The sequence below is a fragment of the Puccinia triticina genome, chromosome 2A (assembly GCF_026914185.1).
Source record: "Puccinia triticina chromosome 2A, complete sequence".
Lineage (NCBI taxonomy): Eukaryota > Fungi > Basidiomycota > Pucciniomycetes > Pucciniales > Pucciniaceae > Puccinia > Puccinia triticina.
The window spans coordinates 3,858,469-3,885,604 of NC_070559.1; the positions used below are offsets into that span (position 1 = coordinate 3,858,469).

General features: G+C 48.8%; 4 protein-coding genes across 4 annotated transcripts; all 4 read left to right on the top strand.

The window, feature by feature from the left end:
• Positions 1 to 672: 672 nt before the first annotated feature.
• On the top strand, positions 673 to 2,173 carry PtA15_2A391 (uncharacterized protein; the record flags this gene model as incomplete). Its single annotated transcript, XM_053166408.1, has 5 exons — positions 673 to 906; positions 987 to 1,107; positions 1,192 to 1,663; positions 1,777 to 1,966; positions 2,045 to 2,173. The coding sequence occupies 5 exons, from the start codon at positions 673 to 675 to the stop codon at positions 2,171 to 2,173; spliced, it is 1,146 nt and encodes a 381-aa protein (XP_053017633.1).
• A 6,458-nt stretch (positions 2,174 to 8,631) lies between these two features.
• Positions 8,632 to 10,874, top strand: PtA15_2A392 (uncharacterized protein; the record flags this gene model as incomplete). Its single annotated transcript, XM_053166409.1, has 10 exons — positions 8,632 to 8,893; positions 8,977 to 9,220; positions 9,314 to 9,434; positions 9,510 to 9,812; positions 9,884 to 9,971; positions 10,042 to 10,175; positions 10,256 to 10,363; positions 10,448 to 10,560; positions 10,635 to 10,703; positions 10,796 to 10,874. The coding sequence occupies 10 exons, from the start codon at positions 8,632 to 8,634 to the stop codon at positions 10,872 to 10,874; spliced, it is 1,521 nt and encodes a 506-aa protein (XP_053017634.1).
• A 2,240-nt stretch (positions 10,875 to 13,114) lies between these two features.
• On the top strand, positions 13,115 to 15,325 carry PtA15_2A393 (uncharacterized protein; the record flags this gene model as incomplete). The annotated part of the gene is made up of 10 exons (XM_053166410.1): positions 13,115 to 13,394; positions 13,495 to 13,738; positions 13,839 to 13,959; positions 14,036 to 14,335; positions 14,419 to 14,506; positions 14,590 to 14,723; positions 14,798 to 14,905; positions 14,989 to 15,101; positions 15,166 to 15,239; positions 15,312 to 15,325. 10 exons carry the CDS (start codon positions 13,115 to 13,117, stop codon positions 15,323 to 15,325), a joined length of 1,476 nt encoding a protein of 491 aa, XP_053017635.1.
• An 8,660-nt stretch (positions 15,326 to 23,985) lies between these two features.
• Positions 23,986 to 26,704, top strand: PtA15_2A394 (uncharacterized protein; the record flags this gene model as incomplete). The annotated part of the gene is made up of 10 exons (XM_053166411.1): positions 23,986 to 24,253; positions 24,312 to 24,433; positions 24,497 to 24,513; positions 24,597 to 25,206; positions 25,273 to 25,397; positions 25,470 to 25,537; positions 25,628 to 26,123; positions 26,196 to 26,366; positions 26,494 to 26,620; positions 26,684 to 26,704. The coding sequence occupies 10 exons, from the start codon at positions 23,986 to 23,988 to the stop codon at positions 26,702 to 26,704; spliced, it is 2,025 nt and encodes a 674-aa protein (XP_053017636.1).
• Positions 26,705 to 27,136: the final 432 nt, after the last annotated feature.

The window sequence follows — 27,136 nt, forward strand, 5'->3', positions numbered from 1 at the left end:
GGGCCCTTGTCTCAAATTGGGACGTCAAAACGGGGCCTAATTATAGAAAGAACTATGAAAAGAGAGTTGGTGAGCACAGACCCATTCAGTGCAAAATTCAATGTTTCAGTCTTATTAAGGATTTTTTCTGGAGTGGAAGGAGTTTTGTGAAATGACTCAAATCATGTAGGTTGGACAGGCATATGCTAGCCTTTGACCTCAGCAATTTTATTCCAAAAAATGTTGTTGTGGCAAGGAATCACAGAGGTTTGAATATTCCTCCCAGCCAAACTCAGATTCTTGGCACGCCAAAAAGGGGCAATAGCACGCAAGTCCCTGAACTTTGTGCGGATAGCTCAACAGAGTCAATACTTTTTTTTTTTTTTTAAGTGCAGTTTGTTTTGACATTGCGCACTATGAGGTAAGAACAAGAGATGCCACTCAGGGCTACAAACTTTCCGACCAAAATTTTCAACGTGTTTAAATCATAAGAAAAGGAGAAATGAGAGAGTCAATACTTGCATCAAGTAGAGAGAGAAAGAACTACATGAGTCTGTGACAGGTATCGTAGTCGAGTACAGGTACTCTAGTGGTGTCACAACAAGTCCCTCGAGACTTCGGGCCCCCGGGGGGTAGGCTGAACTCGAGAAGCGAGCCTTGCCTCCTGCCGAGGGCTGTCGGAAACAAGATTTGATGGCCGAGATCGACAGAATGGATGAGCTCGAAGCGATTACGAACGCGCTGGACGAATACCAATCAACGAAACTATTTTCGCTTGATGTAAGACGCGACTTGATTGGCCAAGAAGCGTCGTTTGATAACTCGCAAGAAATCGACACCAATGAGGACCTTCCTGAAAACGTGAAACAGATGGAAGTCGACGAGAAACTGCTCACTACTTTGGATTATGATCTGATTAGTTACGAGGTACCGTTATATCTCCCTCTCTCAACCGCGTTCTGCGACGTGTTAACATGTCGTTCTCATTCCCAAACACTTTTACCTAGTCTTACCTCTCGGCAGTCAAATTCAACTGGGTCGAGGCCGCTGCAAAAGAAAAGTTTATCGCGAGCACGATATTTGAGGAAAAGGGATGGAATTGTTCATACGACGAGATCCAAAGACTGAGTGAGTTGAGCTTCCAGCATCATCAATTTAAAACTGAAGTCGTGCCCCTTAGCAAAAAACCAGTTGAAATTTGATCTCTTGTAGATGTGACCAACTCGGAGTATGAGACTACGCTCAAGGCTTTACAAGCAGCAATTGATGATGATGAAAGCAAGATCTTAGAGATGGCGCAGGAGCTCCAAGACCGATACACGGACGCACAGGCGACGTACAAGCTGAACCGGGCATTGACGAACGATATAGCGGACTTGGAGCTCGAGCTGAACGAGCTCAAGATGAACCAGAAGGAGGACGACATGGAGCTGATGACGATCAGCGAGGCGACTGAGGCCGCCGGAGATTTGGAACGTCAGCTGATGGAATTGGCCTCCAAGCTCTCGGAAAATCACCAGCAGATCCCCAAGTTGAAGGCCCAGTATCCTAAAGAATTCAAGCTCGTCGACCAGCTCAGAGTCGAACGGAACGCGCTTGATAAGGCGGAAGGTGACCGTAGAAGAACCCTGGGTGGAAAGACCAAGAGAAGTTCGATTGCTAAACTGGAATCCGCTCGAACATGGTTCGTTTCAATCCCTGTTGTTAATGTATTTTATGTTTTTATCTGTGTTTTTTTTTTTCAAAAAAAAAAAAAAAACCTCGCTCACTCTATGATTGTGTGGCTTAAACTCTCAGGTTAACCAGTACCACTCAAAGTTACAGGGCCGCGATGGGGATACTATCAATTGACATTTCAGGCTCAAATCCACTATTTCCCAGCAAGTTACACATCAAGTTTGGTCTACGCCATCCGCTAACCGGGACGCTTGTGATTGAATTCGCTGGGTCTCCTGCGCTTGGGACCCTGACCATCTCATCCGCCTATGTGAATGACCGCGCACCATCCTTATCTCTCTCCTGCATTCCAAGCTGACCATCCCATTATTTCTTGTGGTCTGGCTAGCTCGACCAATCTTCTCAGGATATCAGCTCGATTGTCGACCCTCATGTCCGTAATGATGAACTCATCGCTTTGATTATCTCCGTCCAACTCTTCCTGGCCCAGCTCCAATCTTCCCTCCCCGAGAATTGATACACTGCGAAGTACAGATCATCTCTTGCTCCGCTTCGTGATGTACTAGTGCTTTACCCTCTAATACCCTCTCATAAGCTATCCTTATGGATACGGCTGTTGTTACGCTGAAGTCAACCTACTACCATGTATCAACTTCCTCCTCTTCCCCTCTCCGCATCTCCAAGTTCCGTGTTGTAGTTCTGCGCTTACCTCCATAATCACTTGTATTCTTGAAAAACCCATATACTAATGACAATTGTTTCTGGTGTTGTGCTATGTGAAGTGATAACCATCCAAGATACATATTCTATCTGGTGTTGAGTTTTTCCTGTCACATATTGAAGCCCCTCCCCCGGCGTTCCCGAGGTACCATAATGCAGAGGTGACGGGACTTGTGATAAATAAGGCTGCTGCCGACAAGCGCTAATTCTAAATATTAGTCACAAACTTCAAGAGGAGATCCAAGACCAACGCATTAATCAATGACGGGATGCAGAAAGTCTTGCCGTCTTTGGAAGGAAGCACGTTAAGCCCGTTAGGTGTCGCGATTTATTCACTCACACAAGCTCTTCGCGACCCCGAAAGTTGAAACATGCTGAAGCTGACTGCGTATGTTACATAATCCCCCAGCGGACAACACGAACGTTGAGCCTCGCACGAGTGACCGTTAGCTTTCTCCGAGCGGGCTGTTGATTGGTTTTTGACGGTAGATTTTCGGTTAGAGTGCAGCTTGTTGTATTTATTGAGATCTCTTCGCATCGGATTGTGTTACTTTCGCTCTCGCAATCCTGCCCACTGGCGACCCCCCACCCCTCGACCCCCCTCCCGGTATCCGCTCTGAATCGGTTCAGGTCCTCTCGGACTCGATTCACAACCCTCGAGACGCGCCTGTCGCCAACGACGCGTCGCCTGACATCGTCATGACCTCCGCACCCGAACCGAGTCGGCTCCTCGAAACCCGTCTGCCAGCGCCCCCTGCGACTCCAGCGACCGAGGCCACGTCGGCGTCATTCCTCCGATCCCTTCTGGCCCGCCCAGAAAACCAAACCCATGACGGAAAAGTTGTTATGGACACGATGCTAATGTCCTTACTACTTCAGCTCCTGGACAGCGAAGCCGAGCAAAAGCGCATGATCTTACGTACGATGGAAGAAATGCGCCAGACCATGCAGGAGATGAAACTCGCGATGGCGGACCTTCGCGAGCTACCAGGACGCGTCACAACCATCGAGGCAGGACAATTGACGCGAAAACAACCCGCAACGGTCAAATCCTACGCGTCGACTGCAGCTAAGCCGAAAGCCCCGCCCCCCCCTCCGACCAAGACTGAGATGACAGCGGCTCGGCCGGGCCTGACAATCATTCACGCCCGAGCGGGCACCACACCACTGAAGGAAGTAGACGCTGAAATCGTTGTCCGGAAAGCGAACGAGGTCCTCGACAAGATGAACGCCAACGTCCAGGGCGAGAAGGTTACGGTTAAGGCCGTCCGGTTCCTGCCATCTGGTGACGTGTCCTTCTACTCGAAAAACCGCCAACACAAAGAGTGGCTGATGCGCAACAAACATGAGTGGAGCAAGCAGGTTCACCCCGACTTAGAAGCGTCGCCAAGCACATATTCGGTCCTGGCCCACGGGATTCCCCGGACATTCAACGTCGACGCGGCAGCGAGTAAGATCGCCATCGCTGCGGACAACAACAATTTTGGTTCAGAAAAAATCTTCAGGATCCGATGGCTGGGAGGCTCCAGGGACCCGACGGACCCTCGGCAGGCCGGTACCATTGTTATATCTTTCACTGACCCTGCAACCGCTGACCTATTGGTTAAACAGCGAGGATTATTTTTGAGTGGCTGCTTTCATAGGGCCGAACGATTCAAGAAATTGCCGCCGCAGTGTTTCAAATGCCTGGAAATGGGCCACTTTGGCAAATGGTGCCGGGCTGACCCGAAGTGCGGTAAATGCGGAGCTAAGCACGAGACTCGGGACTGCCAGGAGGCAGCAAGCTCAGGAGGAAAGCTGTGTGTGATCTGTAAGGACGCCGGCAAGGGGAAGGGAGTTTGGGAAACCCACACGCCTTTTGATAAGGCGTGTGAGGTGAAACGGGCATGGCTACTTTCTAAAAATCACCTCCGCAATGAATAATATAGGCCCAATACTAACCCCTGTTGTTCCTAGTTCCTCAGTTGTAGATACTCATCGTTTTGTGCCAAGCAATAAAGACTTCGTGCCCTCTTCTATTGTGCAGTTGAACTGCCATAATAGCCGAGCAACAACCTACAGTATTCTCAACACTGAGCTTAGCTCGGTGGTTTCTCTTATTATTCAAGAACCTTGGGTCAATCCGCTGACTTGTCTTCCTCCCGACCACGAGGCTTGGTGGACCTTTTGTAGCCCGGAACATCGACCAACAGATCTCAAGGACAAGCACCGGACGGTGACTTACGTTCGGAAGTCAATTGCCTCTCAGGACATTAATGTCCTGGGAGGCAGCGGTAAGTTTTTTATTGCCTTAGAGTTAACCTTGCTGACAGGGACCCGATTGAGGGTTTTGAATGCGTACAATCCACCAGGCACAACCGAGGGAGTCGACCGGATCAGGAGCTGGCTGGAAGTCGCCAACGACCGGCGCGTGGCATCGGTCATTGGTTTGGACTCCAACCTCCACCACCGATCTTGGAACCCACCGGGCTACACACACGCCCATAAAGAGGCGAAGGCTTTAGTTCAGATGTGCGGCAGACATGGGTTTAGGCTGATTTCTGAAAAGGACGCCCCCACATTCATTTCCAGTCGGGGATCGAGGACTACTATCGACCTCACGTGGTCAAATTTCCGCGCCTCCCAGTTAATCCTCCGTACGCTGACCTCCTCGGACAACCACGGGTCAGATCACCAGAAGCTCATCACGGAGCTACGAGACTCCCCACCGGCACCGGTATACCGGGTGGCGGCCCCCAGGCCGGCGGAGCTGGACCGAGAGAGTTTACGGGAAACGGCACGGGACACACTCAACCGGCTAAGTTCCCTTTCACCACATCTAAGCATTGACGAGACTGAGGAGAGGCTGACTTCGGGGCTACTCGACGCCTGGCTGGCTCAGGGAAAACGGAAACGAGTCGACCACGCCAAGATCAAAAAATGGTGGGACAAGGAGATCCTCGGGCCCTTGGTTAAGATACGAAATAAGTGCCGGCGCCTTTTAGTCATGGCCCCTACACAGGTCAATACTGACCGTTTCAATTATTGGAACGACAGGTTCCGCGGAGAGGTTAACAGGCTCAAACAACAGCATTGGCGGAACTTTCTGGCTTCGACCAACGCAACAACGGTCTTTCAGGCCCTACATTTCACCAAACCAAGGAGCGGGGGAGGCGTTCTCCCACTGCGCAACTCGATCGGCGGCTTCACCTCAAACAAGGAGGAGCAGGCGGCGCTCCTCTTCGCCGGCACTTCGGTTGTTGAAAGCACATGTGATCTGTCGGATGTTCCCCCAGCGGAACCCTCCTCTTTTGTGGTGTACCCCCCCATCACGGGCGAGGAGGTGGCAGGGGTCCTTAGTAGACTGGCAAAGAAAAAGGCCGCAGGCCCGGATCGCATCCCAAATGAAGTTCTCACGATTCTGGCACCCAAGATTGCTGACCCCCTTGCTTCCTTCTTTAATAGGTGCATCAGGGAGGATTGCTTCCCCACCGGGTGGCGCACCGCCACCACCGTCATCATCCGGAAATTTGGAAAGCCTGACTACACCGTTCCAGGGGCGTATCGACCAATTGCCCTACTCAGTTCCACCAGTAAGGTGTTCGAGACCGTCCTTGCTGACCGTCTCACTTTCTGGGCAGAATCCAACACCATCATCCCCGACGGACACTCCGGAGGTCGTCGAGGGAAGGGGTGTGACGACGCGCTGATGGCGCTTACAATGTGGGTGAAGAGAAAGTGGAGGGAAGGTAAAACGGTCTCGGCCCTCTTCCTCGACGTGAAGTCGGCCTATCCATCGGTCGACCCCCGGCGCCTCGTGCACTCTCTTCGACGAAAAGGATGCCCGACGTACCTTTGGAAGATCATAGCACGATTCTTGGAGGGTCGCCGCACAAAGCTGCGGCTGGCGGACTTTGAATCAGCTGAGTTTAAGATTGAGAAGGGACTCCCGCAGGGTTCCCCCTTATCAGTCATTCTGTACATACTTTACAACTCTGATTTACTGATCAAAGAGTTTTGTTTTGACAGGGACGAAGTCTCCCTGGGCTTCATAGATGACGTGGTCCATCTTGTGGCGGGGAAAACTGCCGAGGGGGCCAGGACGGGTCTCATGACGCTAGCGGAGGCTTCACTTCGGTGGGGCAAAAGCCACGGAGCTATTTTTGACAGCCGGAAAGCTCAATACGTGGCTTTTACCCACGCCAGATCGGCTAAGTTACCTTTTGTGTTTGACGGTCAAATCTTGGAGCCCCAACGGGAGGTCAAATGGCTGGGCCTCTGGCTGGATGAGAAGCTGACCTTCAGTAGACAGCTAACTCAGGTGAAAAAGAAAGCTGACGACACGATGGGACAGCTTCTGAAAATAGGCAGTTCGTCCTGGGGGGTGAGGGAGCAAGAGCGAGGGCTGCTGATCTCGGCTGTCCTTGTCCCTAGGGCCCTCTACGGGGTACAAGTCTGGTTCACCTCCAGCAATAAGGCGAAAGTGACGGCACTGCTCGGGCAGATTGAGCACTCGGCGGCCCGGTTCGCGTTGGGGGCATTAAAATCCACGCCGATTAAATATCTCGATAAGTACCGGCCTTTTAGGAGTATTGTGCAGACGGCCACAAATCGGATAAACAACTTCTTCCTCTCGAAGCTAACCAGGTTTGCGTACAGACCTTCGGCGATTGAGCAACAGATCAGAACGGAACTGGCGTGGCAGGCTAGGTCATTCCCCAGCCCGGCGCATGCGGCCATCACGCGCGAGGCCTTGGCGCCCTTGGCGACAAAGCGGCTTGAGGAGATCAACTTCTTCTTTGAATCCCACCCCCCTTGGAGTCTAGGACGGAAATTGGAATTGGTGGTCGACAGGGTCAACAAACAAGAGGCTAAAAGATCGATTTCTTCTATGCTCAACTCATTGAATCCTAAGTCTGACTTGGTTATTTTTACGGATGGATCAGCCCACCCGGAGGAAGGGTTAGGAGCGGCGGCAGTGACGGGGGATGGCTTGTCGAGCAGGCTCGCTTTCTTGGGCCCTCAAGGCACGGCTTCCAACTTCGAATGCGAATTGGTGGGCATCAGGCTTGGGCTAGAATTGGGGCGCATGGCACAACTCCCGATCTCAGGCGCTCGGGTTATCATTTTAACGGACAGTCAAGCCGCGATTGAACGGCTAAAGTACCCTAGGGCCCCCAAACCGGGCCAATACCTTGTTTCTCAGATTCAGGAAATAGCTGACGCCATCCCACCGTCGACACAGGTGGTGATCCGATGGTGTCCGGGTCACATAGGGATTGAAGGAAATGAGATGGCGGATAGGAAGGCGGCGGAGGCCCGGAACCCCGTCTTTCTCGACGAATCCATCAAGGGCAGCGCGACAGCGGTAAGATCTTCGCTGACCCGGAAAGAGAAGCTATGGCGGAAGTCGCCGCGCACGGCCTTCGACGCTCAGGCCGCTCTGCACCAGCTACGATCAGGTCACGTCCCACTAAACGCTCACCAGTTCAAATGCAAGAAGGCTCCATATCCGATATGCTCGACGTGTGGGGTCGTAGAATCAGTTGATCATTATCTTGTTTCCTGTTCCAGGTTCCGCGGGGCAAGATCGAGTGCAAGAAGGATCCTCTATGCTGAAAGGATCAGGGAATTGTCGGCCAGAACCCTCCTCCATGACGCGAGAGCATTTAAGGCAACAGAAACATTCATCCGAACCTCGGCCAGACTCCCCCAGTTCCGCAGGGTAGAGGACGCCGAGGGAACCCACCAATGATCTCCTCAAGACGGCAACCTCACCGAACCCCTGGATCTTTCCTCCCCCCTTTTCTTCCCTCTTTTTCCCTTTTCTCATTTCTCATCTCTCAACACCATACATTAAAATAAATGGCGGTACCCTCCACAGAAATTTAGTTGTTCTTCTCCTCTCTATTTACATAGATACTGTTGTCACTCTTCGACAGTCTTTGTCAGTCAGATGAATATGCATAGTGCGCAATGTTAAACCAAATCTGCACTAAAAAAAAAAAAAAAAAAAAAAAAAAAGACCTACTCCAACAGCACCCCTGCAAAGACGAATAGTTTTGAAGGTTCAGGACGCCGATACATACATTGCATAAATACCAGTACCGAACCTAATTCCTATTTGAAATTGACGCTGAGCGTGAGTGATGTCTGATCAGGTCTGATCTATGTATCACCACTAAAACAAATTTGCAGCCTCCAAAGTCCCCCCTCCGAGACTGTTTGAATCGGATTATCAATAGTTAAATCTCGAGAGACTTGCAACCAGACCAGATGAGGCTCATCATCGGCGGGATCCCGTGGTACCTTTTGGTTTGCCTGCATGGCAGTTATGTCGCGGCTGACACGGCATCCTTACGACAGAAACTCGCCGCTTTGAGAATTGATGCCGTTTTCCCTCAAGACCCAGATTATGAAAAGGTTTCTGCCGCTTATAACAAGAGATTCACTTACAAGCCGGCTGCTATAGTATTCCCCCACAACGCGACCGAAGTGGCTAATGCGGTGAAAGTCGGTGTAGCAGAAAAGATACCTGGTAGAGTTGATTCACATCATCTATTCATATCCTTTCAAGTACCTTTTACGCTCACAATCCTGAATCTCCTCCTTTAAAAACAGTATCGCCTCGCTCGGGTGGACATTCATATGCCGCATATGGTCTGGCCGGGAAAAACGGTGCTTTGGTCATTGACCTGGAACGGCTCAAACATATTTCCGTGGATAAAGCGAGTGGGCAAGCTTTGATTGGTGCGGGAAGTAGGCTTGGCGATATTGCCCTCGGCTTGAACGATCACGGTGGACGGGCCATACCGCATGGGACCTGCCCCCACGTTGGACTGGGTGGTCATGCCGCCTTCGGAGGGTGAGTTGTTGATATATATATTTTCCCCTGGAAATAGAGCAAGCAGAATACATTTTGGTGGGTGAAGACACCTGATTATTCCTCAATCTTCAGCTATGGTTTCTCCAGCCGAATGTGGGGCCTGACACTAGACCAAATAACTGAGCATGAAATCGTCTTAGCAAACGGCACAATTGTTACTTCTTCCGCAACAGTCAATCCGGATCTTTTTTGGGTTTGCCAGGTGCTACGTTATGCTTCAGTCTAAACGATGAAGCTGATGTTTTTCCATCCCCGTATGTAAATTAAGGCTTTGAGGGGCGCGGGTTCATCTTTCGGGATCATGACCGCAATGCGTTTTCGCACCCAACCTGCCCCAAGCCAGGCCACCAACTTTGTCTATGAGTGGACCTTGGATGTTGGAGAATTCAGCAACGCGTTAATCCAACTACAAATCTTCTGTATGTCCGAATTGCCCGCTCAACTTGGCTTAGAATCCAATTTGGGAAAAGGTGAAGGTGGCTCTGGTAAGTTGTACTTGGATTTGACAGGGGTTTGGTACGGGGCGGAAAATGTCCTTGCCAATGTTATTCGACCTTTCCTATCTCAGATGGTGAGCCGAAATTTTGGATGATGGAAAAAATGCATGACTATTTAATACGATATGAACTTTTTTTTATGTAGCCCACTCCGGCTAAGAAGTCAGTTAAAACTACGAGCTGGATTGCCAGCCTCAAAGGGACAGCCGACGGCCAACCTCTATCTACATCAGGCATGCTTCCAGAAACATATTCCATTCTGATTGCAGGGGTCAATATTGAAAATTGTTTGGGTCTGTGTAGGTGTGGACCTCAGAAAAGAACATGATATGTTTTATGCCAAAAGTCTAACAACCCCTCAATCGACACCCATGTCCAACTCTTCGATCCTTGCATTCTCCAAGTATCTGGCCAATCAAGGACACAAATCTAACACGGTGAGAAGATCCCATGCTATCGCATCAAAAGGTTACAAAAAGGGCAAAAGCTCATGTGGTCACTGGTCCAAATTCCCTAGGACTGGTTTGTACAGTTCGAACTCTATGGCGGCAAGAATTCCGCGGTGACAGCTGTTGGAGAAGATGAAACCGCTTTTGCTCAGCGCTCAATCCTGTTCACAATCCAGGTCAGTCGTCCCCCCGCTGTTCAACAAGCTTCACCACTTGATAGTTATGGATATTTCAACCGTGCCGCCATCTCCATCGATAAGTTTTACGCCTCGTCCAAAAATGCTTCTCTACCCTACCCCGCAGAGGGGTTTACTCTACTGGACAACATGGTGGATATCATTGTGAACAACAACCCCTCAGGTTGGAGTTACGGGTAAGTCGATGCTAAGTTCACGCTTCCAATACATGAAATTCAGTTTGTCTTTCTTGCTCAATATTTGTCTTTAGGGCTTATGCAAATTATGTCGATGATCGACTTTCTTCTTCGCAATGGAAATCCCAATATTACAAAAAGCAGTTACGTATCATGTCCAGTTCTTGGCATTTTCAACCTTTTCATGAGAGCCTGCTAACTTGGTGATATTGTGTCATTGTGTTTCAACGATTAGTTATCAACGTCTAACACAAATCAAACGTGCTTATGACCCTCGAAATGTTTTTTCTCTCCCTCAAAGTATCACGGAGTGAATATTATTCTGTTTATCTTTGTACAACAACCATCGAGCTTAACAAAGCCTCACTGTGAGAGCCCCGAAGGGGCAGCCCCGCAGGGTCTCTGTCTCACAGAGAGGGAGGTCGCACTTCGTGCGAGGCGCTTCGCGCCCCTGCCCCCCGGCAGGCGGAGGGACTTGTGCTAAGCTCGAACAACCATAGATCCGCTCAGTACTCAAACAAAAAATAAACTCCAACAATAAACGCATATTGTTCAGTGAGAGAACTGAGAGAACTTCTTCTGGAAATTGTATTCCAGAAAATTCATTAGGACTTTTGAGCTAACTTTGAAAATTGGCAATTGAAACAAAATAAGAAACACTTCTATCGATTTGGACGCGGGTATCGGTTGGCGCACGGGGACCTGGTCGTTTTTCCCCCCCATCAACTTCCTAGTGCCGCACCCGGCACCGCCTGGTGGATACCAGCGGTCCTTAAGGCTGGCAGTGGTACCACAGGTACCGCTGGCGGTTACCGTGCTACATGCACTGGCCGAGGCAAACTTAACACAAGTCCCTCCCTGTGCTTGTGGGGCGTAAGCACCCCGACCCACCCAGACGCTTCGCGCCTCCTTGGAGAGGCTTAGACAAGCTCGTGGCCGAGGCGAGTGTGTTGATGCACGCCGTCCGGTCAACAAGACTGCACAGTCATCATAGCCAGAACCTCTTGTCGATGCATTCTTCCGGGCCATCTCCATCTTCGAAACTTTCCGGCCATCCAGAGGGCTGCGCACTCCGACACTCGCCGCAGTCGCGGCATCGACCTTCCGGACGAGAGTCCGGGCGGAGACCGGGTCAATCCATAGCTTCTTTGTCACTCGCACACCTGGGTCACAACACTGACCGTGCAATCTGGGAGCCCCGCGGAATCATGAGACCCGAAAAAATACTGCGCCGCGCTCTCAACGGCCGCGATCGAGACTACAGTGACCCCGCCATGTAAGCATTCACGATGTAAGCATAATCACGATGTAAGCATAGCATAAATCTAGATTTCCCGCAACCATTCTCTTGGTTTTGCTGGGATTTTACCTCGATAAGAAGCATACTGCGATGTAAGCATAGGATTTTTGTCCACCATCCTTATGCTTACATGGCGGGGTCACTGTACAGTGACCCCGCCATGTAAGCATTCACGATGTAAGCATAATCACGATGTAAGCATAGCATAAATCTAGATTTCCCGCAACCATTCTCTTGGTTTTGCTGGGATTTTACCTCGATAAGAAGCATACTGCAATGTAAGCATAGGATTTTTGTCCACCATCCTTATGCTTACATGGCGGGGTCACTGTATTCAATCTCGATGGCGTCGAGATGGCCGGGAAGAAACCATCTCGATGGTCGAGACGTTCCCGCCATCGAGACTACAGCTCTGACATCGAGTGCAGTCTCCATGGCTGGGGCGGTCCTGCTTTTCGGCCAAAACCATGTCCCTAGTACCCGGCCGCACTGCCGCGTGTGATACATTTCCTTTCTTGAATTGAGAATGGAAACGACCGGAGTCACATTTCCCCCCACCTTTCCACCCAAGTCATGACTGACCATGGCGCCGCGTCGCCCATGTGTTGCATTGCCTCCCCCGACCCGTGGCGATGCTGAGGAAATGGTGGTTGTCGAGTGTCGAGTCCAGACCTTTACACCGCCACAGTATCATGAGACGGTCACTTCGGCACCCCAGACCACTGAGATCGCAATGCATGTACATTTGTTTTAAAAAGTGAGATTTGACCTATGGCGTTGCACTAAAAACATCACACTGTAAAGCCAACAGGCCAAAACACAACTGCGTGAAACGTGTACATAGAACGGTCACCGGCCTCGGCTTGCCACCTCTCGCCACACCTCGGAATCGAACATGGTGTTTATGTATTGCTTAAGTGTTATGTCGTTTAAAGTTGACTGATGGAATCCGTGGGACAAGTGTTGAGCCCTTTTGAGCCATGGCTGGCATGCTTGTTCTTGGTATCGTGTAAGTATGTATTTATCGACAAGGAGTATACACATGCTCATTGCCCACGATGAGACCGACGAGGGATCTCATTGATTGCCAATCTCTTCTTATAATGGGCGGGTTTATACAAACCCTCCTACATCAACCCATCTTGAGATCTCCGCTCTTCATTCTCAACGTCAAAGGTATTAACTGAGCAGTCAAAATATTCTTTCCGCATACAGATGCTCGCGCATTTCTCTGGTGGATATAAATCTCGGGCAATGAATCAGGACCGAAGCCGGCTGGTGAAGCTCGCGATCACGGCCTGTGTTGTCCCGGCCTACCTGGGTGGATATCTCGTGACAGCGGACACGGCCTCCTTGCGGTCGAAATTTTCCACTCTGGGGATCGATGCCGTCTTCCCCGGCGACTCGGATTACGACAAGTTTGCGGCTTCCTTCAACCGACGGCTGTCCTACAAGCCGGCCGCCATCGCATTCCCCAACAATACTGACGCCGTTGCTAGCGCGGTCAAACTGGGTGTCCAAGAGAAACTACGTCGTAAGTTTGCAGTTGATCAGCATGTGCCATGGATTTGTTTCGAAATTTGAATAGTCAATGTTTGAGCTCTAAAAGTCATTTCCCTGTGCTGTTTAACCAGTATCTGCCCGCTCTGGTGGTCATTCATACGCTGCCTACGGCCTCAGCGGGACAGATGGCGCACTGGTCATCGATCTCCAACGAATGAAGCAGGTTTCTGTCGACAGCTCAAACGGGGAAGCCGTGATTGGAACTGGAATCAGACTCGGGGACATTGCCCTCGCTCTAAATGACCAGGGCGGCAGAGCTCTGCCGCATGGCCTGTGCCCGTTGGTCGGTCTGGGTGGTCATGCCGCCTTCGGCGGGTAGGTGTTTTGACAGTCTACTTCAATGATGCTCCCAAGAAAAGAAGGAAAAAACAATCGTTAAGTAGAGTCTGAAAATGCGCTATTCAACCATTCCCAGCTACGGCTTCACTAGCCGACAATGGGGCTTGACATTAGATAAAATTATTTCACATGAGGTTGTGTTGGGCGACGGCTCGATCGTTACTGCTTCGAAGACTTCCAATCCCGACCTTTTTTGGGTGCGTATGCCTATGGAAGTTTTTTGTCAGAGGCTTTCCCCCTGACACTTCCATGTGGCTTGTTGGTTGATCGCAGGCTCTCCGGGGATCCGGCGCATCCTACGGGATTATGACCGCGATTCGCTTCCAGACCGAAACGGCGCCTAGGGAAGCTACCGACTTCGGCATCCAATGGAACCTGAACGAGGAAGACTTCGGCCAGACATTGATAAAATTGCAGACCTTTTGCATGTCAGATGTGCCTGCCCAACTCGGCATGACCGTCAACCTTCGGAAGAGCAAGGAAAGCGGGAAGCTGCTGTTCGATTTCGCCGGCGCTTGGTACGGCGAGGCTAGCGCTTTTGCCGGTGTGGTCCAGCCCTTTTTGTCCCAGATGGTAAGCTGAAAATTTCATCAAGCGATGGCTCAGCCTCTAAAGTGCTGGATCTAACGGGATGGATCGCCCTTTGGTCTGTGAAGCCTCCACCCACCCACAACTCAGTTAAGACAACGGATTGGATCACGAGCTTATCACGGATACTCGGGGGCCAAGCTCTCTCCACAGCAAGCAAGTTCAGAAATCCCGATGTCTCAAGACACAGTGAAGTCAACCTAACTCCATTTTTTCATCTTAAAAATTGTGTGGTGCAGATGTGGATCTTGCAGAAGAACACGACACGTTCTACGCCAAGAGCCTAACAACCCCTGCATCAGCGCCAATGTCGAACTCGTCGATCGCCGCATTTTCCAAGGTCCTGGCCACTCAGGGCCTCCAATCCAAAACGGTAAGCACCCTATTCTAGTACCACAGCCCGCCAACTGCAAAATACACGAAGCTTAAGTAGCGGAAATACGACAGGACTGGTTTGTGCAATTCGAGCTTTACGGCGGGAAGAATTCGGCGATAACTGCCGTTCGGCCAGATGAGACGGCCTTTGCCCAGCGTTCAATCTTGTTTACCATCCAGGTGAGGCGGTCTTCTCACCGTGTACAAGAAGCATGATCAGTCAATACTCATTGTCTTTTTTGGAAACCATCTTGACACTTAAGTTTTACTCCCGGTCCAGTAATTACTCTCCGCCCTATCCCGCCGAAGGCTTCACTCTGCTGGACAGCATGGTGGACAGCATTGTGGCCAACAATCCGTCGGGGTGGGGATACGGGTCAGTGGTGCTCCTGCAAGTTTCCCGATCCGAGGTATTTGGGTGCTGACGAAGCTTCCCATAGGGCCTACGCCAATTATGTTGATGAGCGTCTTTCTCCCTCACAATGGAAATCTCAATACTACAACAACCAGTTCAGTCTTCCCCCTCTTGCGTATGGTTGGATAGCTGATTTTGCATGCTGACCCCCTCAATCCACATTCTCCGTAGTTATGAACGTCTGACTCAAATCAAAGGGGTCTATGACCCACAAAATGTATTTTCGTACCCCCAAAGTATCACAACGTAAGCCAGATTTGAGTATATGAACACACGTAAATATTTATCTATCATCCAAATGGACTATGTACTATCCTGTGTGACCAAAAATATTCAAATGTCTCTGTGCAATGTCAGCAGAACACCTCCACCCAACAGTACCAGACGGAATGATTCCAGTAAACTCAAGAACAACGTCTTTGGGATGCTGCTTTATCCATGCTTGTTTGTGATGCCGTCTCTGTTCTGGGGATGATAGCACCATGGTAAATATTTGTTTGAATTTGGCTATTGTACTATTTAATTTCTGTGTATGTGAGCAGCATTTGTACAATTGAATTCAAGAGTCTCACTGACTCAATTCAGGAGACTGTGAATTGATTGGGCCCACCCCCACATGTGAGAAGTAGTCAGTTGACATGAGTTGAGATGGAAGTTCTTTTTCTTTTCTCCTCCTGCGGGGTTTACAGTGCCCCCCACGACTTCTCAACTACCCCGCACCTGCAAAAAAAAATTTGAACTTTGAACAATGTGTTCAAAGTCACCAGACATGTATCACATGTAGACTATACATTTTTGAGCCCTGCAGACGTAGGAGAACTCAAAAATATAACTTTGAAGTCTATGCAATGCCTCAAAAAAAAGTTTAATTTTTTTCAGATGCAAAATTTGGAACAGCTGGTTTTAAGACCATAGTATGTGGTTACAGACATGTACTATGGACTTATAGAATATTTATTATGTATTTAGAGATTAAATTATCTATGTACATACATGCTACAGGTGTAGGTATTTATGTGAATACAAGGGGAAGCCCCCAAATTTGGGGTTCCAGAGGGTGTTAAAGTTATAGGGGTTTGTAAATCACAGGAGGTGAAAGGCAAAAGGGTAATGTGACAGCTCATAGGAAACGGATTAAATTTTTCAAAACTTTGATGTTGCAATTCCTGGGTGACTGTCTGCATAACAGAAACCAAAATTAGTGCAAACTGGTGAAATAAATTCAAGTTTTTTGAAGAAACCAAAATTAGTGCAAACTGGTGAAATAAATTCAAGTTTTTTGAAGAAGAAACAAAATTTGTGCTGGAAAGACAATTGTTGGGGAAATATTGATGAGGGAAATTCATAAACTCTGAACATGAGAAGAAATTGATTTCAAATGCGCTTTAAAGGCAGTCCAGACTTGTCTGGGTCAGATAAGAAAGGAATGTGAGGGATAGCTACAGAATCATTAACTCTGTTACCTGATATGACTCTTGCGTGAATCACATTTGGACCCAAGTTTTCCACAATCAACCTGGTTCCATTACAAAGTCCCATTGTCCAATCAAGGTTCCTGAGCATTATTATTGGCACTCCACATTTCAGTTGAAGAATATGAGGTGGGGACCCTGAGATGTTCAACCCTTTGATATACTCTTGCAAATATAGGTTTTGGGGATCATCTTGCACAGAATCAAAGCTTGTGTAAGCTCTTCCCTGAGATGGAATGGATTCTAGAATTCTAGAGTTGATTTGTTTTAAATAAATATTCTTGCAGTCTTATGAGATGATTCAAATTTTGCTCCTGAGAACCCCCATGAATGACCATAGAAGTAGGTGGGTTGATTTTGCTGTTTTATTGAGTGATACCTTCACATCTCCAATGGATAAAAGAAAATTCTGAAATTGAAGATCACCTGATGCACACATATTGGCTGGAAGTTAGATGATATTTTGTTGAAATTATCTCCAGCAGTAAGAGTTGACAATGCTTGCATCAAAAATCTGGGGACATGTTCCCTTCCACACCACTGGTAAAACCTGATGTAAATAACCTCCAAGTACAATTACCCTGCCACCAAAGGGTTGATCTGAATCCATCAAGTATTGGAGTAATCTGTCTCAGTGTTTACCAATTCAAGGGCATTTCTATGTGTCATTGGGGCTTCATCCCAAATGATAAGCTTTGATTGCCTCAACACATCAGCCTTTTGAGAATGTTTTGTGATTGAATAAACTGAATTTTGCAGAAGCTTTTGAGGAATTCCAAAATTCAACTGAGCAGTCCTGCCGTATTGCATTTTCATAGCTGCAATTCCTGTGGGTTCAGAGAGAATACAAATTAAGATGGTATGGTTGGGAAAATGAGAGCTCACCACTTCCTGCACCTGTGATAGCAACTATTTGGGTTGATCTGAAATTTTCCAGTAAGCAGTTGTATCAGAAGGTCTTTCCAGATACCCCTGGACCATCATTAAAGAAGCAAGCAGGTTGTTCTGAATAACATGCATTGATGATCTGATCAAAGGCTGATCTCTGCTGATTATTCAAATGATTTGCATTGTCAATTTGAGATATCCACATGTTGAAGACCATTTTGTAAAAGGATTGGATTGATCAATTCAATCATCTGATTTGTCATGAGTGCATCATCTTGAAATTCCTGATGGATCTCCAGTCTTCAGTCATGTAAGGAAGAATTCCATAAACACAGAGGGTATGAAGGTTGAAATGTTGCTATAAGTATGCCAAATAAATTTTGCAAATAAGTTGGCATCATTGTTTCATTTGCTTCAGCCATTGTGGCTTTCAAATAATGATCATTTTCCAACAGACCCTGGGCCAAAGAAGCTGAACAAAAACTGTTATAAATTTATCTTCAAAATTTACAAAGATCCTCAAGAGAGGTTGCACCAGTGACATGATTGAGTATTAGCCGTAAATGCCATCTTTCTGAATCAGAAGGATAAACTGCAGAAATTCTACCAATTCAAAAACCCCTCTGCCTTGGCTTCCATTCTTTGCTTGTGGGGTGCCATGTATAGTACTGGACGTCAAAACAAATTATAGAGAGATAAGTTGCAGATGGTTTGCAAGAGAAAATCCTCCAGCATGCTTCTGGAGCTGCTACCCATCAAGAATTTCTGAATCTAGTCACCCCATCAATATCTTCTTCAACATCCAAGGCTGATTTATCAGAATATTTGTACAGGTATTTGACTGCACAAATTTCTACATTGATGTGACAGTGAAATTTGGCAGATAAGTATGAATTGGAGGGCATGACCCAGCAGTTGTCAATGATAAAGTGGTTATTTCCTCTTGAGATTTTTGGTTCATTGTAAATTATCCTGTAAAACTGGTAAGAATTTTCATTCATTAGAATTTCAGAGGTGTTGATTTTGGGATTGTTGTTGTGGGTGTTGTTGAAATTCCATTTGATTTGGTTTTCTTGCATAATGTTTGGGAAAATGAAAATCTGGATTAGAAAACCCTCTTGAAAATTGTTGTGATGGAATGGGAAAATGAAAATCAGGGTTATAAACCCTTCTTGAAGTGTGTTGTGATGGTATGTATTCTCTAAAGTGGCTGGTCTGATGATTACCAAAGTGGCTGGTCTGTTGATTATCAAAGTGGCGGGTCTGTTGATTACCAAAGTTGTTGTCAAAAATTGATCCTGTCCTGGTAGTTTTGTGTACATGAAGATTATTGAGATCATTATAAATATGGGAAATATTGTTAAACCACCTCTTTTTTGGTATTGTGAAAAGAAAATGAAGGGTAAGAAGATGCTGCAAAATGATGTTGTGTTTCTCTGAATCTAGCTTGCTGTTCCGCAGCATAATCTCTTCTCAATTGTTCATTTTATTGTTGCATTTTTGCGATGAAAAAAGCAAAGGATTATAATCAGAACAGGGAAGTTAATTGAGGTGTGATGAGGAGAATAGTAGTGGGTGGTGTCTGATGAGTGGATTGGTTGGGGGGAACTAACAGCACATTGTGTTGATTTTTTTGTTTATATAGTGTGTTAAATTGAAGGTTCAGATGGGTACAATCAGCCATTTTCAAGGTTATAGATGTGTAACCAAGTCTGATGAAGCTGATTGCTTCAACAGACTTAGTTGTTGGTGTGAAGCCAAGTCTGATGAAGCAGAATTTTTGTGGAAGTGGTTATCAATGACATTGAAGACAATTACCCAGGTGTGGATATCTGTCCAAGCAATCTGCACATCCCCAAGGGAACACTGAACAGAGTCAAAGCAAGTCCGTTGAACGGAGTCCAGGGATGGAGTATAAATTTATGGGGTCCTTCCAGCAGACTTGGAGTTGTCCACTCAGTCTTGATGGCCGCAGTCCTCCAGAGAGCGCAAGTATGCCTTGCTGAGGAGGTGTGAAGCGGCTCCAACTTCCTTCGCCCAATGGCTGGTATACACCCAACAATCTGCTTGAATGGACTGGGTTATAGATGTCTCACCCTGTCTGTTCAAGCAAAAAGAAAATTGACACCGGCGTTACATGCATACTGACACCCGCGTTACTTGCATAGACAGATTTTGTACAGGATATCAACGCCGGCGTTACTTGCATAGACAGATTTTGTATGGGTTTGTTTGGCCCCCAGACCCTATTCCTTTAGTTATATGTAGATAATGAGGATTGATAAGACCCCTTTGTATGGCAGCCTTGTTTTGTGCATTTTGAAAAGAAAATGAAAGGGAAGAAAATGCTGCAACAGATCATTTCCTTTCTCTGAATGTACTTTGCCATTATGCTGCATAAGCTCTTCTCAAATGTTCAATGGATTTTTGCATTTTTGCAATGAAAAATGAAAAGATTTGAGAATCAGAATAGGGAATTTAATTGAGGTGTGAATTGATGAGTGGGACAGTATACTCATCAAAGTGGGTGGTGTCTGATCGTCAGTTGTTGGAGTGTATGTAGCCAAGCCTGATAAAGCAGATTGCTTCAACAGACTCAGTTGTTGGGGTGCAGCTGAGTCTGATGAAGCAGATTTGTAACAGAAGTGGTTATCAATGTGTTCACTTTTACCGGTGACACATCTGGAAGCAAGTCCGTTCAAGCATCCGGTGCTGAACGGAGTCTCTTACACCAGGGAAGAAAGTGAGTGCCAGACCGTAATTTTTGTCTTGAAGTCTGCCAGATATGAGCCATTTCCCCATGTGCAAATGAGTTGTGGGTTGGCCATGTGTTTATACTCAACTAATACTGATCTTATCTGTATCAAATCTTGTTGGATTTGGTGAGTTAGACTTGTATAATGGCTTTCTCCACTCCACCACCATTACACACACATATTCTCCACTGACTGGTGTGTACCGGCCAGGAATTTGAGACAACCTCCAATTGATTACTGTGTTGCATGGCCATCAAGTGGAGAAAACCTCCGTGTAATGACTGGTTTAGATGGCCATCAGGTGGAGTGATTCCCAACTCCATGATGCTGTGTAATGGCCATGAAGTGCATCCATCCTCCAGTTGATGAACATGTATCCCAGCATTTGAGCAGAGACATCCTTCACCCAATGACTGTTGTGTATGGCCATTGAGTTAATGGATTCTCATATCAAAAACTGGTGTATACTGGCCATTGAGTGGAGATGTCCTCCACTTGATTACACATTAATGGGCTTTGAAACACCCAGCTAAATGACCAGTACATGATTTTCATCAAGCAGGGACTTTCTCATATTGAAGAACCAGGAAGAATTATATATTGCGCTGGGGAAGTCCCGGATCAATGCTCAGTACATGCTGATGCTGGCCATCCAGCTGGGCTTTGGAGAGCTAGGTGGCCATTATATACTGCCTCGCGAGCTTGGGAAGGCCTGCTCAATGACCAGTATGTGCTGTTCATCGGGCTAGGGCCTCTATGTGATGACCATCAGGTACTGGTCATTGGATTTGGGTTTGGCGAGGCTGCAGATTGATGTCCACTGCAATTGTCCACCATAACGTACGGCCGAGCCTTGCGGTGGACAAATTACAGGGGTCCCCGAGTCGGGGGAGCCCTATTGCGATGACCAGCACTTATTTGGCTTCGGGGACGCAGCAGATTAATGTACACTGCACTTGTCCACCGTAACGTACGGCCGAACGATGCGGTGGACAAATGAAAGGGGTCCCCGAGTCAGGGGAGCTCTATTGTGATGACCAGCAAGTACTGATCATCGCGCCAGCATTTCTGATCTTTTGAGGCAGTACACACTGCCCGTCAAGCTCAGAAAAGCTCAAATGGATGGCCAGCATGTGGTGGCCATTGAGAGGCAAATTTTCCAGCGCGATGAACAGCACCCACTGTTCACATTGAGTCTGGGTAAATGTGTGATATTTTTGGAAATTTCCACCCCAACATTCGCCCAAACATGAGCGTGGACATTAAAACAGAAAAAAAACCCTCACCTGGGAAACAGGGGGATGCTAAGCCAATCTGTGTTTCCCCACGCGTCCATAGTTCAATTGTGCCAACCTTCAAACCCACATACACAAATTGTTTCAACACTTTTCCTCGCAAATTTTGTGGCACTCCTGCTGGCCCATGACCAATCATTTTGAGTGGTCTGGATACAGCCTGACCGCAGTGCAGAAGTCTCAACTGACAGCAGGTGCTACATCAGCACCATGTTATGAGAGAAATCAACACCATGTTGTTGCATCATAGACATGGATACCTGTGATGAAATAATGCTACACCAAAGAAAATTAATGGAAAATGGTTGGTGAAGAAAAGATACAAGATGATCAATCTACAAGACAAATGGTTCTAACCACACTGGGATATGCATGGGGATTTAAGCATTTATTGGATGACTTCCTGTCAAGATCTGCGGGTCTCCCAGAAGTGATCTAGAGCCCAAAAATCTAGACGCTCCTGCAAAAATTCAGAATTTTTGGGTCTAACTCAAAAGCTGTGAAGGTTCCAGATGTGACAGGAAGTCCTCCACTGTTCACTTTTGAGTTCTAAGACCAGCTGTTGAATTATTTTTCCAGCTTGTTCCAGAAGCAAGGGAATATTAATGCACCTGTTAATATCCACCAATCTACCCCTTTTCCCTTCAGAAGCTTTATTTAGGATTCTAGACAACATTTTTTGGTCAGTTGTAGTTAAATTTACAAAATTGTACTATTTTTAGTCATGTACTAGGCAAGATGCATATTCCAAAATGAACAGCTATCAGCTATCGGCACTGAAAAATTACAAAATTATGTTTCATCCCTTGGTAAAAATGGTAGGGAAAACTGAATCCGCTATTTTCACATTTAATATTGCTTGGAGTACAATTGCATATGAAACAGGTCTTCTTAGCTTTGGTGCGGTAAGGGTTTGATACTTGAAGAACAGAAATATTATGTCAAACCACTTTCCTCCCAATTTGATATGGGAATTGACATGTCAGAAATATGCCACAAGGATTCATCCACCAGTGTGCAGATCCTCTGAATTTGCTATATCTCACAAGTATGTTCCATAATGTGATTTTATGTGTGTTTTGAATGAAAAAATCTGCAATTCAAAAAAATACCTGGCAGTTGGCTAAGGATATGTTTGAGGATAAAGATTCATACATTCTTGGCAAAGTTTGTGTGCAATGAAGATCACTTCTGCAATTGTAATAATGATGAAACAAACACAAAACTTCGACAGAGAGATGCTTGTGGGTTGGCATTGAGTTATAGATCATTTCACAAACACTTGACCTACAGTTACACTGGTATTGGGAAGAAAGTGAACAAATAATTAAATTTAACATTGAACTCACATCAGACTAACTTACATACAAAATTACGGCCTGGCACTCTCTAGAGAGTGCAACACTTTCTTCCCTGGTGTTACAGACATGCAGTACGGATGGGTTGAACGGATTCTGTTAAACTTACAGGCACGCCGTACAAAGTTGTGGGCGTGCCGCGTTGCCATCCCGTTCCAGAAGACTGGCACACATATTTCAGAGACACAAAGCTGGCTGCTGAGCCTTGAGGGAGTCCGTTCAAGCAGTCTGATTTGAACTGCAATGGTGATGTCTCACCCAAAGCTGCTTGAACCTGCTTGAACGGACTCCTTAATACAAAAAGAGCTTTGACGCCGGCGTTACATGCATACCAACGCCGGCGTTACTCGCATGACATAAATTTGTACAGGATATCGACGCCGGCGTTACTCGCATGACAGATAACTGTACAGGTTTGTTTGGCCCCCAGAGGCTATTCCTTTAGTTATATGTAGATGTAGATGTACCTCCTTAGTTATTGATGATTGCCATATCCATCAGTACACTCTTTGGAATGTGGCAATGTGAAGAATATTTCTTCATTGCTCTCTTGGCAGCGAGTCCAGTGAAATTTCAATGACTTTGGACTATTATCATGCATGTTACCAGGTCTGGTTGGTGAAATGTGACATTTGCATCAAAAAATGGGCCAAAAAGAGCCCAGCATCAGCCCACTTTTAAAAGAACTTTTGGAAAAAAAATCTCGGAACCCCCCTGTAGGGGTAGTTGAGAAGTCGTGGGGGGCACTGTATTGCCAGGGGGTGAGTTGATGTGCTCCGAAGCCCGCTGTGCAGCCTGCCTGCACCCCTAGCGCCCCGGGGCGGCTGCGGACGAGACACTACTTGGCACAGCCCGGCCGGGCAGCGGGATCCAAGGAGGAGGATGATGTGGGAGTTGCGGGATGCCGATGGGCTCTGGTTTGAACTTTGGTGTCAGTGGGTTGGTGCATTGACTGCACAGAATCAGACGGCTGTCAGTGCCACGCTATTTTTATTTTATTTTATTTTTTGCTTTCTTCACTTTCCCATCCTCCTCCGATTCCTGCCTTTCCCGCCGACAGCCGAGCCGCCGCCGCCATGCAGGCCCTCCAGAACATCCTCCACCGCTCCAGGGAACACTCCGCCGGCCAGCCCTCCGAGCCCCCGCCGAAGACACTCAAGCCACCGATGCCCGCCTACGCCCTCGCCGCCGAAGCCTCCTCAGACGCCTCCTCCTCCTCCTCCTCCCACAATACCCTCCACGCCGTCAAGGTCGTCTGCCGCCTCAGACCCCGTCTGCCCGACGAATCCACCGCCGACCAGTCCGTCGTCCAGGTCCTCAACAACACCCAGATCAGGATCACCGGTCAGTCCTCATACCACCCACCACCCTGTAAACCCTCTGCTGACCGCCGCCCCTGCAGACCCTCTGAAACATCTCGTCAACCGCTTCGATTTCTCCGCTTGTTACGACGAAAAGAGCGGCCAACATGACATTTACGCCGGCCAAGTACAGGACATGGTCAACAAAATCTTCGAGGGCATAGTCAGTCACCCATCCGCTGTTGCCCACATCAAGAGACTGACGATCCTTTTTGTAAACATACAGACTGCGACAATCTTCACGTTGGTCAATTAGAAACTTCCTTGTTCCTCTGCCGACAAGGATTGCTGATATGATTCCTGAACATGGTGCGCATCCCCTCAAGTTTCGGATGCACGGGATCGGGGAAGACACACACACTGCAGGGCTCGGCGAGCGACCCGGGGATCACGCCACGCGCGGTGCGGACGATCTTCGAGCGGGTGGAAGCGCTGAAGACGAGTGCGGGGAGCGGGACGGGGAGCTACCAGGTCTCGATCTCGTGCTTCGAGATCTGGAAGGACAAGGTCTGGGACCTGCTGGTCCAGGGCGGCACGGCGACGACCCGGGATGTCGGCCGGGGAGACCTGCCGATCCGCGAAGCCGCCAACGGCCAGATCTTCATCCCCCATCTCCGCCACGTCACCATCAAGAGCATCCCCCAGTTCGAGAAACTCTACGCCCAGGTCATGCGCTTCCGCTCCGTCTCCAGCACCAAACTCAACCACACCTCCTCCCGCTCCCACGCCATCCTCTCCATCCATGTCGACCATCTCCCCCCCGACGGCGCCCCCCCAACCCATCTCGGTAAATGCGTCCTCATCGACTTGGCCGGCAGCGAAAACAACAAGAAAACGGGCAACGAAAACAACAAAGAGCGCATGAAGGAATCCGTGGAGATCAACCAGAGCTTACTGGCCCTGCGCAAGGTCGTCCGGTCCCTGAACACGGGCGACGTGAGCTCCTCTGTTCAAAATCTCCAAGCGCGAACATGCTGTTGATTGACCTCGCTTTGGTTGCAGCATCGGATTCCGTATCGGGATTCCAAGCTAACGAGGATCCTGAGCGATAGTCTGGGAGGCACGTCTGCCGGCCTAGTGATCTGCAACATCGCCCCGGTGGCCTCACAGTACCGAGACACGATCAAGTCAGTCTTTTGCCCCCGCTCCCCGTGCTCCTGCTTTTCCTTATTGACCATGGCTTGTTTTGCATATTACAGCACCTTGACCTTTGGCAGCCACTCGCGAAACGTGGAGAATAAAGTGGCCCACCAGGCGCTTGAAGCCCGTAAGCACAAATCCAGGTTTTCTTTTCAAGAGACATGCCCGACCAAGCAGCAGAGAAAGCTTACAAGCGGAGTGATGGGCGATCATCCAGTAGACCGGAAGTTCCTGCTGCCCTCGATCTCGCTCTACCAACACCACTCGAAATCCGTCCCGAGTCTATCGTCCACGCAGCCGGGCACGACGGAGCCGATCCGGAGCCCGATCAAGCTGACATGGGCGCGGCGGCCGTCGGTGGATGCGTTTTCGAAGCTGCCGTTCCCGCACACGCCCTCGAAGCCTTCCTCGAAGACGCCGAGCGGGAATGCGGGGGTTGGGGCGGTGAACAGTCTGAGCGTGCGGACGCGCAAGCTGTCCGGCTGCTTCGCCTCGCCCGCCAAGCCCGCCTCCACCCCGCGCAAACTTAGCTTCAGACCCGCCCAGCCGCCCGGCCTCCCCGCCCACTCGCCCCCCGCCGCCGCGTCGACGCCTGAGCGCGCCCTCCTGCTCGACGCCGACCTCGACAAACGCGTCGAGGAAGCCATGCGGAAGAACCTCGACTCGATCGTCCAGAGCCGCGTCGACATCCTCCTCCAAGCAAAGCTCAACGAGTCCGTCTCTCCCTCCCCTCCCCTCCACACACACACACAAACACTCACCACTAAGTACCTTCGTTTTGGCAGGACGAGTCTGGCCTCCGCTCGCCCGCTCCTCGACGCTTCCACCCTCTGCGACAGCCCGGGCCCCGCCGCCGGCTCGCCGACGACAACCCTCCAAGGCCCCCATCCGCCCTACCACAAGCCCGAGGATGGCGACGGCCTGGAAGAGCGGATCTGCCATCTCGAGCAACAGTTGTCAGTCATTCCTGCTCCCCCCCTGACCCCCCCCCCCCCCCCCCCCCCCCCCCCACGCGATGCACGTCTGGATGGAGGAGAAGCTGACTGTGGGCTGTTTCGCCCGCCCCGTCTTCGGTTGGCATAGGCAGCGTGAGCATCAGCAACTTACTCCAGTCCGTCTCCACCTCTTCCCGCCCGAAATCCGAAACCAAAATCCCGCGCCCGTCGGTCCAGTAGCCCGTCGTGTCCCCGGCCCCTTCTTCCCGGCCCCCGTACGTCCGCCTGCCCGCCTTCGGCCTCCTACTCGCACACTCATCCCCTTCTGTTTTGGCCAGGGCTTGGTCGAGGCGTGCTGATTCTTTGCCGCCGCCCTCCCCCGTCTCGTTCCCTGTCCGTCTTACCTGGCTGTTCTGTTGCGCCCTTCTCTCCCGCATCCGGCGCTCTTGTGGCCCGTTTTGCGCCTGCTCAAGGGGCAAAGGAGCGGCCAGTTTGTGCATGTTTGGGGCGGGTCGGGTTGTGTTAAAGTGTTGTTTATCGTCTCTGCTGTCTGTGCTGTGTCTGTCTCGCTGTATTTGTCTCGGAAGCTACAGCTGTGTCTCTCTTTTCTGGGTCTTCCGGTTCTGCTCTCCTTCCCTGCTACATTCCCTCCCGCTTCCTCCCCCCATTTCGTCCTTCTGATACACATACACACACGTCCTTGCTCTGTTTGTCCGCTTTTTTGGGGGGCACATGCACATCTTTCTCTAAACTTTGATGATCGTTTGTCTAACCAAGTGTGTTTTGTTAGC